We start from the raw sequence: 16,184 nt of genomic DNA, 5'->3' as shown, positions 1-16,184 counted from the left end.
AAATGGCATAGGGTTCCAGGCAAACCAGGGGATAGGCCACCGGGGTTCCATGTTCTGCCCATCCATTCTGGGTAATCTTAGTCACACCCAAGACCACACTCACCTCTCAAAGAAGCTGGAGTAGGCTTGACATTCAAGGTCCACTCACTTAGATATTCTATAGCCAGACTTTCATTTGTATCAACCTTGATAGGTTCCTGCCATGCATCATACATTCTTCATGGTGAGATTAAGACATGTGTAGCATGCAGCCGGGGCCCTTGTCCGGCCAGGATGCCTCCATGCTAGGAAGATCGGGAGATCAACTGTGGCCAGACCATTACCTCCCACGGGACACTAGATGGCAACCTTCCTGAGTTGCAGCAGTGTCTCGGACTCCTGCAGGGTTTCATGGGAGTTGGAGTTTACTGCAGCCCTGTTGGGATTCACCACACATGGACGTGCTGACAGAAATGAGTCATCAAGCACCTGAAGCACTTCCGGGTGCCTTATAAAAGGAGCCAGCAGCCAATACTCTTGGAGTCAGAGTCAGGAGAAGGAAGACGAAGCTTGACCAGAAGAGTGGAGGAGAAAGAAAAGAAAGAGAGAGAAGGAAAAGTATTGTTCTGTGCTTGTGCTGAGACTGTGTTATAATTGTGGGAAACAGGGGGAGGTGTTTCCCACGAGGTAAAAAGAAAATAAAAAAAAATCAGTGTGTGCCTTCAAATTGTGTCCCATGCTTGTCTGTGTTGGGTTCAGGTGCCAGCGCCATCCTGAGTGGTCCACACCTGTTGTCGTCCAGGGGTCCTTTGGAAATATGACCTGGGTGACATGTTTTAATTTCTTTTCTGATGAGTGAAAACAAAAGGTTATAAAGCATCAGGAGGTCAAAAACTTCCTCACTGCTTTTTCTGTTATTCTCTGTTTCTGTTCTTAATGTCTCAGTCAGAGTGCAAGTGACAATGACAATATAATGAAGAAATAGCAGTTTATACAGGGTGGCTTAAGGAAATGGGAAATTTTGGAACTAGGTTTTGGTGACCCTGGGGCGTGGGCAGTTGTTTGTGACCAATGCGACCTTGTTTAGAACCCCTTGCCTTTAATTATAATAGAGCAGTGGAGTGGTGCGCAATGAGTATTCGCTGTGAAAGCCTTTTATGAGAATGGTGATAGTGTGACTGCTGCGCAAAGGCATTTTCAACGTCATTACCAGTTTAGACATCATGATCATGTCCCATCTGCTCATGCGTTTACGTAATTTCGAAGAAATGTGTTCAGCCTAAAGAAAGAAGTCCCCAAGTGGAGGCACTTTGCATACTGCCCAAAAACCGATGTCAGCTATTCGATGATTGTTTGGAAGGTGCATAATTTCGTTCAATTGTGACATTCCATTGCTTCGTTGATCCCCAGATCTCACTGTTTGCTGAATTTTTTGTGTGGGGACATCTTTAAAGCCAAGTGTACATGTCCTGCAACCTTTGCTGAATGAAAAAGGAGGATTGAAGAGGAAATCGCTGGCATTCTTCTTAACATGTTATGTTGAGCAATGCAGAACTTCCACAACACGCTGTCAGAATGTGTTCGGAGAAATGGACAACACCTTCATGATGTTTTCTTCAAAGCATGAAATGAATTTTGAATGAACATTGATTACCATCATTAATTGCATATCCTGTACTATACATTTCATCAGTGTATTTGTAATCTGTTTATTCGTGCATTGAATGTCAATTGAAAATTTCCTGTTTCCCTACGCCACCCTATATTAACCAGTTCATGTGTGTTATTTGATGATTTTATTATAATTCCAGCTATTATATAACCATCTGAAATGATACAGAATGAAAATGGTTTTCACTAAAACCATTTTAAAAGGAAATGCAGGAGCATTTAACACATGAACAAGCAACACTTTGGCAGAAACAAAAAGAAAAATCATGTTCATATTATGAAGTACCTCTCTTGATAAATTGTTAAGTCTGCTTTCATTAAACTAGCAAGTAAACAGTGTTTTGAACACTATCCCAGTGGCTTTACATGTACATTATAGAACAATAGTTAGTGGGTTTGTTTAACATGAGTGACATGTTTGCTTGCTCAGGGTCACGCAGCAACTCAATACAATGACTACACAAATGGAAGCACCCACTAGGTATATTTTCAGTCAGTGCACGGCTGATTCATCAGGTCTATACATTAGAATAACAAAACCAATAGCTGACCTTTAGACTATAAAAACCTCAGCAGCCGACTGACTCTCAGAATTTGTCTCAGCACTGAAACTCCACAATGGGCAAGGTGTGGTATTCATTAATGTTCAGTCTTATTAGTAGTATAATTATCAAAGAAAAACCTTCTGCTTATTATTTTGTTCTTTTCTTGCAGATCATTTTCTACGAAGACAGAAATTTCCAGGGTCGCTACTACGAATGTAGCAGCGACTGCACTGACCTGCACTCTTACTTCAGTCGCTGTAACTCCATCCGGGTGGAGAGCGGCTGCTGGATGCTCTATGAGCACCCAAACTACTTGGGCTACCAGTACTTCCTAAGGAGGGGCGAGTATCCTGATTACCAGCGCTGGATGGGCAACAGCGATAGCATCAGGTCCTGCCGTATGGTTCCTCAAGTAAGTCTGGAAAAATTTTTTCAAATGTATTATAAGTAGTGGACTGATTTATGGTGTCATCCGGTCTTTGTGCTGGGATTCTGTGTTGACATTTTTATCGCCATGTGTTTCAAGTGCATTTCCCATGAGTCTCACAGATTTTTACATTATTCAATGTCTCAGAGCTGAGTGTTTTTTTTTTTCCACTACCACCACTCATTTGTGTGGGTGAAAATGTCAAAAGGAGACTTCTGCCCAGGAACTGGAGGATGCATATTATTTGGTGTATGTTGTAATACCTTGCATAAAACTACAGCTCTTTTATCACCAAAAGGGATTTCTCCCTACAGGGTAGCTTCAGTGTGTAAGTGTGCAAGGTCCAGTCTAATTTGTATTGTAAGATTATACTAGTATGTCTGCCAAAGGGTACACATGTATGGATTAGTGACACAAAATAATATGGCATAACTAAATATAATGTAACGTAATCAAAGTTGCTTAATCCAGCTCAGGACTAGGAGGATTTGGAGTCTAATGAGGCAGACACTAGGTGTACTGCAGTCAATCACTGAGCCTATTCACTCTCAATGGGCCACTTCAGAGAGGTAGGTATTTTTTTGGATATATAGGAGGAAAACCAGAGCACCTGGAGAAAAACTCCTGCAGACACATCGAGGATATTCTAACTCCACTCAGACAATGACAGATCCTGGACACAATATCAGGACATAAGACCCTTAAGGCAACAGTGCTAACCACTGTGTCACCATGCTGACTTAGTTACAGTAATCTGTGCAAAAAATAGAAGGACTACTTTTTACAACTAATGCTTATTCATTGAATCCTCTCTTTTTCAATTAACAGCACAGAGGGTCATACCGTATGAAGATATATGAGAGAGAAAACTTCGGAGGACAGATGATGGAGTTCATGGATGACTGTGAGTCTCTCCAGGATCACTTCAGATATCCAGATATTCATTCCTGCCATACAGATGGCTACTGGATCATGTACGAGCAGCCTCACTACCGTGGACGGCAGTACTTCTTGAGGCCTGGCGAATACAGGAGATACTCTGACTGGGGTGGCATGAACCCTAGGATTGGCTCCTTTAGGCGCATCACAGATTTTTGTTAAACTTGACATTCATAATTTTAAAATAAAGTAATTTCACCATGTTATATTAAACTGAGGACTTGTGTTTCATTGATATCTGCTGAATCTTTGATTATTAACATCAAAGGATTTGTTGTTTTGAAAATAAAATGATTTAAATAAGTAAGAACCTTCTTGGAGACAACTACAGCAACATTCAGTTTTTTGTTTATTTTTGTGTAGCATTCTTTATGGAATTCTGGCTCATAGCACTAATAAGTTCACAGATAAATTCAATTACAAAGTTTAAAAATTACTATTATGAATGTTGGAAGGTACTACAGGTCCACAAACTGAAAACATTGGGGTGCCAGCCTGGTCATCCCCCTTTAATTGTAACAATCGTCCAAATAAAACATGCATTCATTGACATTAAACAAACAAAAATCAGGGTCTGAAAGTGAGGAGCCTTTCTTGGCTGGTAAAGCCTGTGAGAGTCACAGTAGGAAGAATGTTGTCCTGTTCTTGAAAAGAGTGACGCCTGCTTCCCTGGAACCATGGGATATATAGTGAGGGGACCACAAGGGACAGAGTCAGCTGCCCTCACTGGGAATGTTCAGAGAATAAGGTTAGCACCAGTGCCCTCTTTCAACTTAGGATGGAAGTACATACCTGAGAAGGACCTACAGGATGATCCACTTACATGCATGTGTGATACTAATTAAATAATGAATACACATAAAGGCATAGATTTGTTTAAACAGAGAGGAAATGAAAGTACTTTGAACCTGATTAATATGACTAAAAATCCTGTGATACATCAGAGGACAAGAAAACAATGACTGCAATCAGCAACCCACCTGGAGAAAATAAACCTCTTTGGGGTCCACAGTCATGTATAACAAAGTCAAAAGAGAAAATCAGACAGTGTTACAGTCTTAGAGACTTAGGCCAACTTCCCTGCTAGTCTTTCTATACTCTAAGTCTGGTCTGGGGCCTTTTAATATGATGACAGAACCTTTAAATATATTTACTCCAATTCTCAAAATATCACAGGGATGAAAACAGCTTGGAAGTAGAGCAATAGTGCAGTGAACATGGTGTTCCCAAATATTTGGAGTCTCAAAATATTTCTATAAATGGCCACTAGAGGGGGAAAAAGGATGTCAAAATCCCAGCTAGTAACAAGGGCAAGCACAGGCTCTTAACAAAATGTTGTTTTACAAAAATGTGCCTTAATTACAAGACACTCCACAAAGCATAAAAAACACTAAAATTAACTGCCTGCAAAGGCAATCAAAAGCAAATAAAGTCCAAATACAGAATCCAACATCCAAGTTAAAAAATAGAGCATAAGGTTTAATAATCGAATAAATCACAAGTAACACTCACTGACTCCCAAGAGCATTCAAATGGAACTATGGGATATCTTCTGCCTTCAAAGGGCTGATGGCAGTCCCTAGTGGTGGTGGGTAGGTAGCCCCATCCCTTGTGAATTTACCCAATAATACACAAGGCAAATAATGATGACTGACATTAATTTTAAAAGAAGAAATAATGCAAATAATTAACAAAAGTAACATCAACATAAATAAAGGAATCAAAATGAACAAAAAAAAAGGCATAGAACAAGAATTTGAATCCCAGATAGGAAACACAACAAATGGTACAAACAGAGTAGAACAGTATTAGTAATGGGTCATAATTATTGTATTGTGGTCTCAAAGTTTCTGGAAGATCACATTTGCTTCCTCAGCTTTAATATATCATAAAACACCATACACATCATGCACATACATTGTACTATTCAGCCTAGAAGACTATGAGATCTTGTGCAGCCAACAAAGAAGAATGGGAAATATTTTAGAGGAAGAGTTTAAAGGAAACATGGGACGTCTCAAAAAAACAATGTTGTTTCTTGTCCTAGAGTGTATATAAACACAGGGAACTCCAGTTTCTGTATTACATCTTGCCTGAAGAAGGGGCCTGAGTTGCCTCAAAAACTTTTTAGATAGCCAATAAAAGGTGTCATTTATGCTTGGCTTTTCTCTCTATGCCAGTTTGAAAAGATAAGTTTTGAGGGCAGTTTTAAAATGTGTTATTAAGTCGAGCTGACGTATATGAGAGGCAAGAGAATTCCCGAGTTGAGGATCACTATGATAGACGCTCGAGCTCCCATAGTACTGAGTCTGACCTGTGGTACAGAAAGTAGAGCTGCAGATGTGGATCTGAGTGCGCGAGAGGAGTGCAAGTCTGTAGGAGATAGTGAGGTTGTAGAGAGCTTTAAATGATAAGAAGGTATTTTGTATTGTATCCTGCAGTTAACAGGGAGCCAGTGAAGTTGAGAGAGAATAGGTGTAATATGTTCAGTGGATTTAAAACAGCAGATTATTATACATTTGAAGAAGTTTAAAGTGATGGATAAGGTTTTGTGGGATGCCAGATAGAATAGCATTACAGTAATCTATACATCAGGGGCCTCATGTATAACGCCTTGCGTAGAACTCGCACCATAACATGGCGTAAGCACAAAAACCGAAATGTGCTTACGCACAGAAAAATCCAGATGCAGGAATCTGTGCATACTCCAACTTCCACGTTCTTCCGTTACATAAATCCCGATCAGCGTGAAAACTAACGCCGTGCAGCATTATGTAACGCCCCAAATCCTCCCAGAATTACGCCTATTTGAATATGCAAATCAATATAAATCGCCCTTAAGCGCAGCCTTCTGTGAAAAGACAATGGGAAAAGCATGGGGAAAATATAAGAATTTCAGCGAATACCAAGTGGAGGCAAAGGAAAAACATACTATTTGTTCAAATAAGCTGTGGTATAATCAACAAAAGGAAGCTGATCGAGTGGCATAGCGTGTTGGAGAAACATGAAAGCTCACATCCACAAAATCGCACAGTGCCGGAAATAAAAAAGAAGTCACATATCAAAGTTGCGTGGAAAGCCGAGTTGTAAGCCCACTGTCTGAGTGTCATATGAAAGCTTATTAGGGTACAGAGAAAAAAGGCACACGGTGGGGAAAAAGCACGAAATGTCAACTTCAATCTCGACATTTCCACTTTAATCACGTAGTTTATTTTGTCATTTAGTAAAACATTATAAACTTCATCTTAAAATCGTTTAATTAACCAGTTTCTCAAAATTACATCGTAATTAAAGTAGCACGTTAAATGCTTTGTTTTGTATTTGATCTTCTACTCGTATGTGATCTATGTGTGTGAATCACTACTTGCTTCTTAAACCGGCTCTCTTCCTCCAACTGGACACAGAGTCCATTACATTTGTGATATTACAGCTCTCTGAATAACTAAAATACTGAGATGTATACGTGATGTCATTTTCATGATGATAGGAGCTAAAGCACATTATTAAACATGTGTTTCATGAGCCTCGTGCTCATGACAAGCATTTATCTTTTGTCGAAATTTGTCGCTGCGTTTTTAGCTGTGTTGTTATTTTCTCTTTCTGTTTTATATTCAATATATATTGGCGTGCGCCCAAGAGTCCTTGCTTTTCTTTCCCCAAGTAACCGATCGCCACACAATCAGCTCTGTAATAGAAGTTAAGCCATCTGTAAGCTTAGCCGATTCTTCAAAAGCGTTTAAAGAACATTGAAATATCTTCGTAGTACATGTTTAATTATTCTATCCTTCACGACACTCCCAGTGAAGAATATAGATTATTTAAATGAAGTTAAAGTTTTATGTGTATAATTTAACAAACATATTTTGCTGCATTTCACCTTAAAATGATATTGTCATCATATGTAAATACGCGCTTTATAAAGTGGTCCAGGTTGTGAGATATTATAACTGTAGTGCAAGTTTACAGTGAGGTGATTGTACTTATAACCAGTTTTGATGTCACTACACTGGTTACCTGTGTCATTCAGAATTGACTTTAAAATTCTGCTTATGGTTTATAAAGCCTTAAATAATCTCGCCCCATCTTATATATCGGAATGTCTGACGCCTTATATTCCAAATCGTAACCTCAGATCCTCAAATGAGTGTCTCCTTAGAATTCCAAGAACAAAACTTAAAAGAAGTGGTGAGGCGGCCTTCTGCTGTTATGCACCTAAAATCTGGAATAGCCTGCCAATAGGAATTCGCCAGGCTGATACAGTGGAGCACTTTAAAAAACTGCTGAAAACACATTACTTTAACATGGCCTTTTTATAACTTCATTTTAATCGTAATTTAACTTAATCCTGATGCTCTGTATGTTCAATTCATCATAACAACTATTCATGGTGGCTCTAAAATCGGTACTGACCCCTACTCTCTTTTCTGTTTCTTTTTCCGGTTTCTTTGTGGTGGTGGCCTGCGCCACCTCCACCTACTCAAAGCTTCATGATGCTCCAACAATGATGGACGGATTAAAAGGAAGAAGTCTACGTGACCATCATCATCATCAAGCCCTTCCGTGAGAACCCTAAATCCAAAGAGGACTGTTTCATTTATGTTAGGTAGAATGCCCAGAGGGGACTGGGCGGTCTCATGGTCTGGAATCCTACAGATTTTATTTTTTCTCCAGCCGTCTGGAGTTTTTTTTGTTTTTTCTGTCCCCCCTGGCCATTGAACCTTACTCTTATTCGATGTTATTGTTGATTTATTTTTTATAATTATGTCTTTCATTTTTCTATTCTTTAATATGTAAAGCACTTTGAGCTACTGTTTGTATGAAAATGTGCTATATAAATAAATGTTGTTGTTGTTGTTGTTATAAGTACAAACCGTTCTACAAGGAGCAATTGATTGAGTGCATTTAAAGTTCTTGGGATTAAACTGTTTCTGAACCGCGAGGTCCGTACAGGAAAGGCTTTAAAACGTTTTGCAGTGGCTGACACAGCGTGTCCTTAAAGCTGTATACAGATAATTCTCTTTCCGATCAGCTGCTGCTGTGATTCACACTCAGATACAGTGATATAAATATTCCGACTCGTGCAGTGAGAGTAATATGGAAAAAGATAATCCGCTGTGGCAACTCCTAACGGGAGGAGCTGAAAGAAGAAGAAGAAGAAGAAAAAGAAGTGAGAGTAAACGCTAAAGCAGTTATGGTATTTGGAATACTATGGCTATTCCCTGGACCATTATATTGTTACGAATTACAATCAGATGCATTACACTAATAAACAATATGCGGTTAGTTTCTGTGTATTTATAAAGCCGCGTCATGAAAATAATGAGTAATCACACAAGAACAGTACCATTGCTTTGGCGCTGGGTGCGCCAGTTTGCAAAACGGCGGAGGACTTGCGTCTGACAAGCCATGAGGTGCCGTGGAAAAGTGCGTAGCTTTACGCCAAGTGTAGGTTTTATACATCGCGATTTGAACGTGGAAAAGTTCTTACGCAACATTTCTGTGCGTACGCACCGTTTATACATGAGGCCCCAGGTGACTCGGGCATTAACCAATACTTCAGTACTGTGTTGCGTAAGAACAGGACGAAGTCTAGAAATGTTTCGGAGATGGAAGAAGGCAGTCTGAGAAATGTTACTTATATGGGATGAATTATTTAATAATAATAATAATAATTGCCATTATTAGTGTATAAATGGATATAAATAATTGCATTTAAATGATTCTCCAAAATCTGTTGTATGTAAAAGATACTGTTAAACATCAGATAACCCGGTTTCCACGTCTACCTGTATTAGTTTAAATGGTACATTTGCCATTCATAATAGGGCGGATGCGCTGATGTATCGTGTCGACTGGGCCACACAGTAAATGCGGCGTCTACGTATATATATCTATGCTCATACGGATGTTGTCTGTATGAGTGAGGTATGCCAACTGACGATTGCCCACAATCCCACAGTGAGAGAGAGAGAAGAACCATCAGCTCAGTTGTGATCACGTGACGCTCGGCAGACAAAGCGTATATGGACTACTCGTATTGCAAGACCTCGCTCGTTTATCTAGTCAAAATTTATTAAAAATTTAAGCTTGTCTTGCAGAACACTCACAATCCAAGGTTCCACTGCACATGAAAAATGAGAGCCAACTCCTGCTGAAGCGTAAAAATGACTTCACTGAGTGAAGAGCAAGCGCGTTTTAACCAAACATACACAGATACAGACAGTCAAGGTAAAGTGAGGCTACTTGTACATTCACAAGCTGCCTTGTTCTAATGTTATTTTCTATCAGCTGTGTTATTTGGAGGGCAAGTGCATATACAGTATTATACTGTCAGTGTACCGTATATCTTGCCATTGTAAGTAGTTTGCACTGTTCAGACATACAGTGCATCTGGAAAGTATTCACAGCGCATCACTTTTTCCAAAATGGGTTAAATTATTTTTTTTCCAGAGAATTCTACACACAACACCCCATAATGACAATGTGGAAAAAGTTTACTTGAGGTTTTTGCAAATGTATTAAAAATAAAAAAATTGAGAAAGCACATGTACATAAGTATTCACAGCCTTTGCCATGAAGCGCAAAATTGAGCTCAGGTGCATCCTGTTTCCTCTGATCATCCTTGAGATGTTTCTGGAGTTTAATTGGAGTCCACCTGTGGTAAATTCAGTTGATTGGACATGATATGGAAAGGCACACACCTGTCTCTCTAAGGTCCCACAGTTGACAGTCAATGTTAGAGCACAAACCAAGCATGAAGTAAAAGGAATTGTTTGTAGACCTCCGAGACAGGATTGTCTCGAGGCACAAATCTGGGAAATGTTACAGAAAAATTTCTGCTGCTTTGAAGGTCCCAATGAGCACAGTGGCCTCTATCATCCGTAAGTGGAAGAAGTTCAAAACCACCAGGACTCTTCCTAGAGCTGGCCGGCCATCTAAACTGAGCGATTGAGGGAGAAGGGCCTTAGTCAGGGAGGTGACCAAGAACCCGATGGTCACTCTGTCATAGCTCCAGAGGTCTCACTGTGGAGAGAGGAGAACCTTCCAGAAGGACAACCATCTCTGCAGCAATCCACCAATCAGGCCTGTATGGTAGAGTGGCCAGACGGAAGCAACACCTTAGTAAAAGGCACATGGCAGCCCGTCTGGAGTTTGCCAAAAGGCACCTGAAGGACTCTCAGACCATGAGAAACAAAATTCTCTGCTCGGATGAGACAAAGATTGAACTCTTTGGTGTGAATGCCAGGCGTCACATTTGGAGGAAGCCAGGCACTGCTCATCACCAGGCCAATACCATCCCTACAGTGAAGCATGGTGGTGGCAGCATCATGCTGTGGGGATGTTTTTCAGCGGCAGGAACTGGGAGACTAGTCAGGATAAAGGGAAAGATGACTGCAGCAATGTACAGAGATATCCTGGATGAAAACCTTCTCCAGAGCGCTCTTGACCTCAGACTAGGGCGGCGGTTCATCTTTCAGCAGGACAACGACCCTAAGCACACAGCCAAGGTATCAAAGGAGTGGCTTCAGGACAACTCTGTGAATGTCCTTGAGTGGCCCAGCCAGAGCCCAGACTTGAATCTGATTGAACATCTCTGGAGAGATCTTAAAATGGCTGTGCACCGACGCTTCCCATCCAACCTGATAGAGATTGAGAGGTGCTGCAAAGAGGAATGGGTGAAACTGGCCAAGGATAGGTGTGCCAAGCTTGTGGCATCATATTCAAAAAGACTTGAGGCTGTAATTGCTGCCAAAGGTGCATCGACAAAGTATTGAGCAAAGGCTGTGAATACTTATGTACATGTGAATTCTCAGTTTTTTTATTTTTAATAAATTTGCAAAAACCTCAGGTAAACTTTTTTCATGTTGTCATTATGGGGTGTTGTGTGTAGAATTCTGAGAAAAAAAATGAATTTAATCCATTTTGGAATTAGGCTGTAACATAACAAAATGTGGAAAAAGTGATGCGCTGTGAATACTTTCTGGATGCACTGTACATGTTACCTACTCTAGATATTGGCTTCAAAAGCTTTGTTGTGAAAAACTGAGATTTGAAACTTTGTGTTATTTGTGCATCTTTATTTTGTATAGATGTTACTTATTTTTACTAATTTTTTATTTTATTATTTGGAAATAGCAGAATTTGCACATTATTTTATATTTTTATCTGTCTTATTACAACATTTCTAAAAAATAAATAATTTATTATGATCAAACAGTTACTCAGTACTTGAGTAGTCTTTTCACCAAATACTTTTTTACTCTTACTTGAGTAATTTTTTGGATGACTGCCTTTTACTTCTACTTGAGTAATATTATTTTGAAGTAACACTACTCTTACTTGAGTACAATTTTTGGCTACTCTACCCATCCCTGGTCCATATGAGAAATTGTGTTTCCTTTAGTTATTGTTTTCCTAGCATTAGTGCTATCTTCTACGTTTCTTGAACTATGAATTGGGATTCCGTTTTAACTTGATGAAAGATCAGTCAGATTTTCTGGTTTTGATCTTGCCGTGTTTTGTGATTTATTCATGATTTATTCATGATCTTCTGGTCCTCTTTTCAAATATGTTCTGTTAAATGGCTGCTGCACTGCTTTGTGTTGTTTTCAGTGCAGCAGTGCAGAACATCTGCAGATGAGTCATCTTATGATGGTACGATGGAGAGACAGAAAGCAAAGAGTCATAGCTCTTACACAATCATCACTGCCATTTCTGTACAAAGAAGAATATAGGGAGAAAATGTGAAGGTTTTTGTTTTTAATGCAAAACAGTTATTTGACAGCTTCATAAGGTTAACGGGCACATTCAATTCATTTTGTCAATGTCTGATAGACATTCAGAAAAATACATGTTGAGGCACACCATTTACTTCAGAAAATACATATTAATTGTTCTGTGCTGGCCAGTGATGGGCGCAGAGTGCCACACGCAAGTCTGTGTTGTTACATCAGACTATATTAGGCTTCCCCAGGGTGATAATCTTTGGGATGACCAACATGAGAGTGTAAATATTAAGACAGTACAAGCATTCAAAAATAGTGACAGCCGGGAGAAGTCCAAATGAAATGGCTTTGTTTTAGATGTAAGTCTCCAGCAGTGTGTGTTTGCTCCCTGGGATTGTGTACTTTATTGAAATGTAAGATATATAATAAATACATATATTTTATTACTTTATTACAATAAACAATATAGTATAATAATTTATGCATACTGTACAAATCCAGGTTGACTAGAAGCCATTGGAACAGTACAATCATCATTCAGTTCCTCAGCAATGAATGCTGATAAATCTACGTCCGATTTAGTTCTGCAAACTGAAGGAGACATTCTTCTTGCAGAAGAAGAGGTGCCTTATATAAACCCTTTACCAGGACGTGGTATCAAAACTGGAATGTAAAATCCCTTAATTGCCAAATAAAAGTACCCTTCAAACATGCAACAATAAAGAAGGCCTATCCTATAAGATTCACATGTGTTTATATTGGATTTAGTATTACATACAAAAGCAGTCTAAGTCTGACCTGAAAAGATGAAATTCCATGTGTTTTCTGTTGTAAAAAGATCAGGTGCCTCATGCATAACTCTGTGTGTAGGATTCACACTAAAACATGGTGTACGGGCAAAAGTTGAAATTTGAGTATCCACAAAAAAATTCAGATGTACAAAACCGACCATGCGTCAGCCAACTTAGACGCACTTCCGCTACATAAATCCTGGACTGAGTGAAATGTAACGCTTGTGCACATGCCTGCTACCCATCCCAGACTCCACCCAGAATTACGCCTCTTTGAATATGCAAATCAATATAAATATTCCCTTAAGTTCAGCATTCTATGAAAAGACAATGGCAAAAGCATGTGGAAAAAAGAAGAATATCAGCAAATGCCAAGTGGGGACCAAGAAAAACATACTATTTGTTGGTTTAAGCAGTTGTATAAACAACAAAAAGTAGCTGATTGAAAGTTCAAGTCGCACAGAACCTAAAATAAAAAGGAAGTTGTCAGATATCAAAGTCGCCATGAAAAGGCGAGTCATAGCCAACTGTCTGAGTGTCATATGGAGGGTACAGAGAAAAGAAAAAAAAATAGCAACACAGTGGAAAAAAAAGCTCAAAATGTCAACTTTAATCTCAAAATTTCCACTTTAATCACGTAGTTTATTTTATCCTTAAATTAGAACGTAATAAACTTCCTCTTAAAATCTTTTGATTAACTAGTTTCTCAAATCGCATTGTAACTAAATTAGCATGTTAAATGCTTCATATTCTGTGTGTTCTTCTATGTACTCTCTGTGTGTGAATCGCTATGTTCTGTCATATAAGTACATGTATCTAGTTAGTTGCGGCAATAAGAGTGTAGATAGCACAACATATTGAGCGTGTGGTCGCCCAGGCGAGTGCACATTTGTGTAGAGTAAGCCAGTCGCTGAGAAAGCACGCTCTGCCTCCACTGAAGTAGGCGGCACAGTCATCAAATACTGATACACTTGTTCTAAACAACGCCCACACTTGCCGTTGCTCTGAAACACCGCCATTTCAACTTATACTGATGCATCCAGTTTCTTGTCATCATTCTGTGATGGCAAGTTTCTTGTCACAGATAATGTGGATGCAACAGACTAACACATTGCAATTTCAAGTTGCTGTTCCATGCTATTGTCTGACAGATGTCAATGAAGTCAGCCCCGTCCAGGCATTCATGAGCTGCAGAGTGCAGACTCCTCCCAGTCCACTGTGCTCAGTCTTAGTGGGAGCCAGGAGACTGACTGCTGCTGGTCTGTTGTTGACTGAATTAATCGGCAACACACTACACCGTGGGCCAAAAAAACGTGCCACGTAATTATTTTCAACTATAACTCTGTTATTTCTTGATCGATTTTTACACTTTTACATGCTAATATGCGAGCTTGGCCGTTCCCGGTTTCCTAGGAATTAAAGTAGTTTCATTCCCGGGAATGTGGGAATAAAAAATGTCCGAGAATGGATTCCCTAGTGTGGCTAGGAGGAGAAATGGAGTAGGGATTATTCTGAAGGATCAGTATGTCAAGAGTGTTTTGGAGGTGAAAAGAGTGTCAGACAGAGTAATGATTATGAAGCTGGAAATTGGAGGTGTGATGATGAATGTTGTTAGTGCATATGCCCAACAAATTGGGTGTGCAATGGATGAGATAAAAAATTTTTGGAGTGAGTTGGATGAAGTGATGAACAGTGTACCCAAGGGACAGAAAGTGGTGATTGGAGCGGATTTCAATAGGCATGTTGGCGAAGGGAACAGAGGAGACAAGGAGGTGATGGGTAGGTATGGTGTCAAGGAGAGGAATGAAGAAGGTCAGAGGATAGTGGATTTTGCCAAAAGGATGGACATGGCTGTGCTGAATACGTATTTTAAGAAGAGGGAGGAATATAGGGTTACATAGAAAAGCGGAGGAAGATGCACACAGGTAGATTACATCCTATGCAGGAGAGCCAATCTGAAGGAGATTGAAGACTGCAAAGTGGTGGCAGGGGAGAGTGTAGTTAAGCAGCATAGGATGGTTGTCAGTAGGATGATGTTGGAGATCAAGAAGAGGATGAGAGTGAGGGCAGAGCCAAGGATCAAATGGTGGAAGTTGAAAAAGGAAGACTGTAATGTTGAGTTTAGGGAGAAGGCGAGAGAGGCACTGGGTGGTAGTGAAGAGTTACCAGACAGTTGGGAAACTACAGCAGATGTAATAAGGTTGATAGCAAGAAGGGTGCTTGGCGTGACATCTGGACAGAGGAAGGAGGAAAAGGAAACCTGGTGGTGGAATGGGGAAGTACAGGAGAGTATACAGAGGAAAAAGAATAGCAAAGAAGAAGTGGGTTAGTCAGAGAGATACAGAAAGTAGACAAGAGTACAAGGAGATGAGGTGCAAGGTGAAGAGAGAGGTGGCGAAGGCTAAAGAAAAGCCGTATGATGAGTTGTATGAGAGGTTGGACATGAAGGATGGAGAAAAAGACTTGTACCGTTTGGCTAGACAGAGGGTGGAACAAGCTGGGAAAGATGTGCAGCAGGTTAGGGTAATAAAGGGTAAAGATGGGAATGTACTCACAAGTGAGGAGAGTGTGTTGAGCAGATGGACAGAGTACTTTGAGAGGCTGATGAATAAAGAGAATAGAGAGAGAGAAGAGATTGGATGATGTGGAGATAGTGAATCAGGAAGTGCAACGGATTAGCAAGGAGGAAGTAAGGACAACTATGAAGAGGATGAAGAATGGAAATGCCGTTGGTCCAGTTGACATACCTGTGGAAGCATGGAGGTGTTTAGGAGAGATGGCAGTGGAGTTTTTAACCAGATTGTTTAATGGAATCTTGGAAAGTGAGTGGATGCCTGAGGAGTAGAGAAGAAGTGTACTGGTGCCGATATTTAAGAGTAAGGGGGATGTGCAGAACTGTAGTAACTACAGGGGGATAAAATTGATGAGCCACAGCATGAAGTTATGGAAAAGGGTAGTGGAAGCTAGGTTAAGAAGCGAGGTGATGATTAGTGAGCAGCAGTATGGTTTCATGCCAAGAAAGCACCACAGATGCAATGTTTGCTCTAAAGACGTTGATGGAGAAGTATAGAGAAGGCCAGAAGGAGTTGCATTGTGTCTTTGTGGA

General features: G+C 40.0%; 1 protein-coding gene across 1 annotated transcript; it reads left to right on the top strand.

Annotated features, from left to right (window-relative positions):
• Positions 1-2,268: 2,268 nt before the first annotated feature.
• LOC120530548 (gamma-crystallin M2-like) lies at positions 2,269-3,723 on the top strand. The gene is made up of 3 exons (XM_039754977.1): positions 2,269-2,277; positions 2,365-2,607; positions 3,451-3,723. Exons 1-3 carry the CDS (start codon positions 2,269-2,271, stop codon positions 3,721-3,723), a joined length of 525 nt encoding a protein of 174 aa, XP_039610911.1.
• The last annotated feature ends 12,461 nt before the right edge of the window (positions 3,724-16,184 follow it).

The sequence above is a fragment of the Polypterus senegalus genome, chromosome 6, assembly GCF_016835505.1.
Source record: "Polypterus senegalus isolate Bchr_013 chromosome 6, ASM1683550v1, whole genome shotgun sequence".
Classification (NCBI taxonomy): domain Eukaryota; kingdom Metazoa; phylum Chordata; class Cladistia; order Polypteriformes; family Polypteridae; genus Polypterus; species Polypterus senegalus.
Note: the sequence above shows the minus strand (reverse complement) of the source record. Positions and strands in the feature narration are given on the sequence as shown.

What these genes read in the sequence shown, in the direction of transcription:
- LOC120530548 (XM_039754977.1), top strand. An exon ending in CCTGCCGTATGGTTCCTCAA is followed by an intron (nt 2,608 to 3,450) that starts GTAAGTCTGGAA and finishes TTCAATTAACAG; the next exon opens with CACAGAGGGTCATACCGTAT.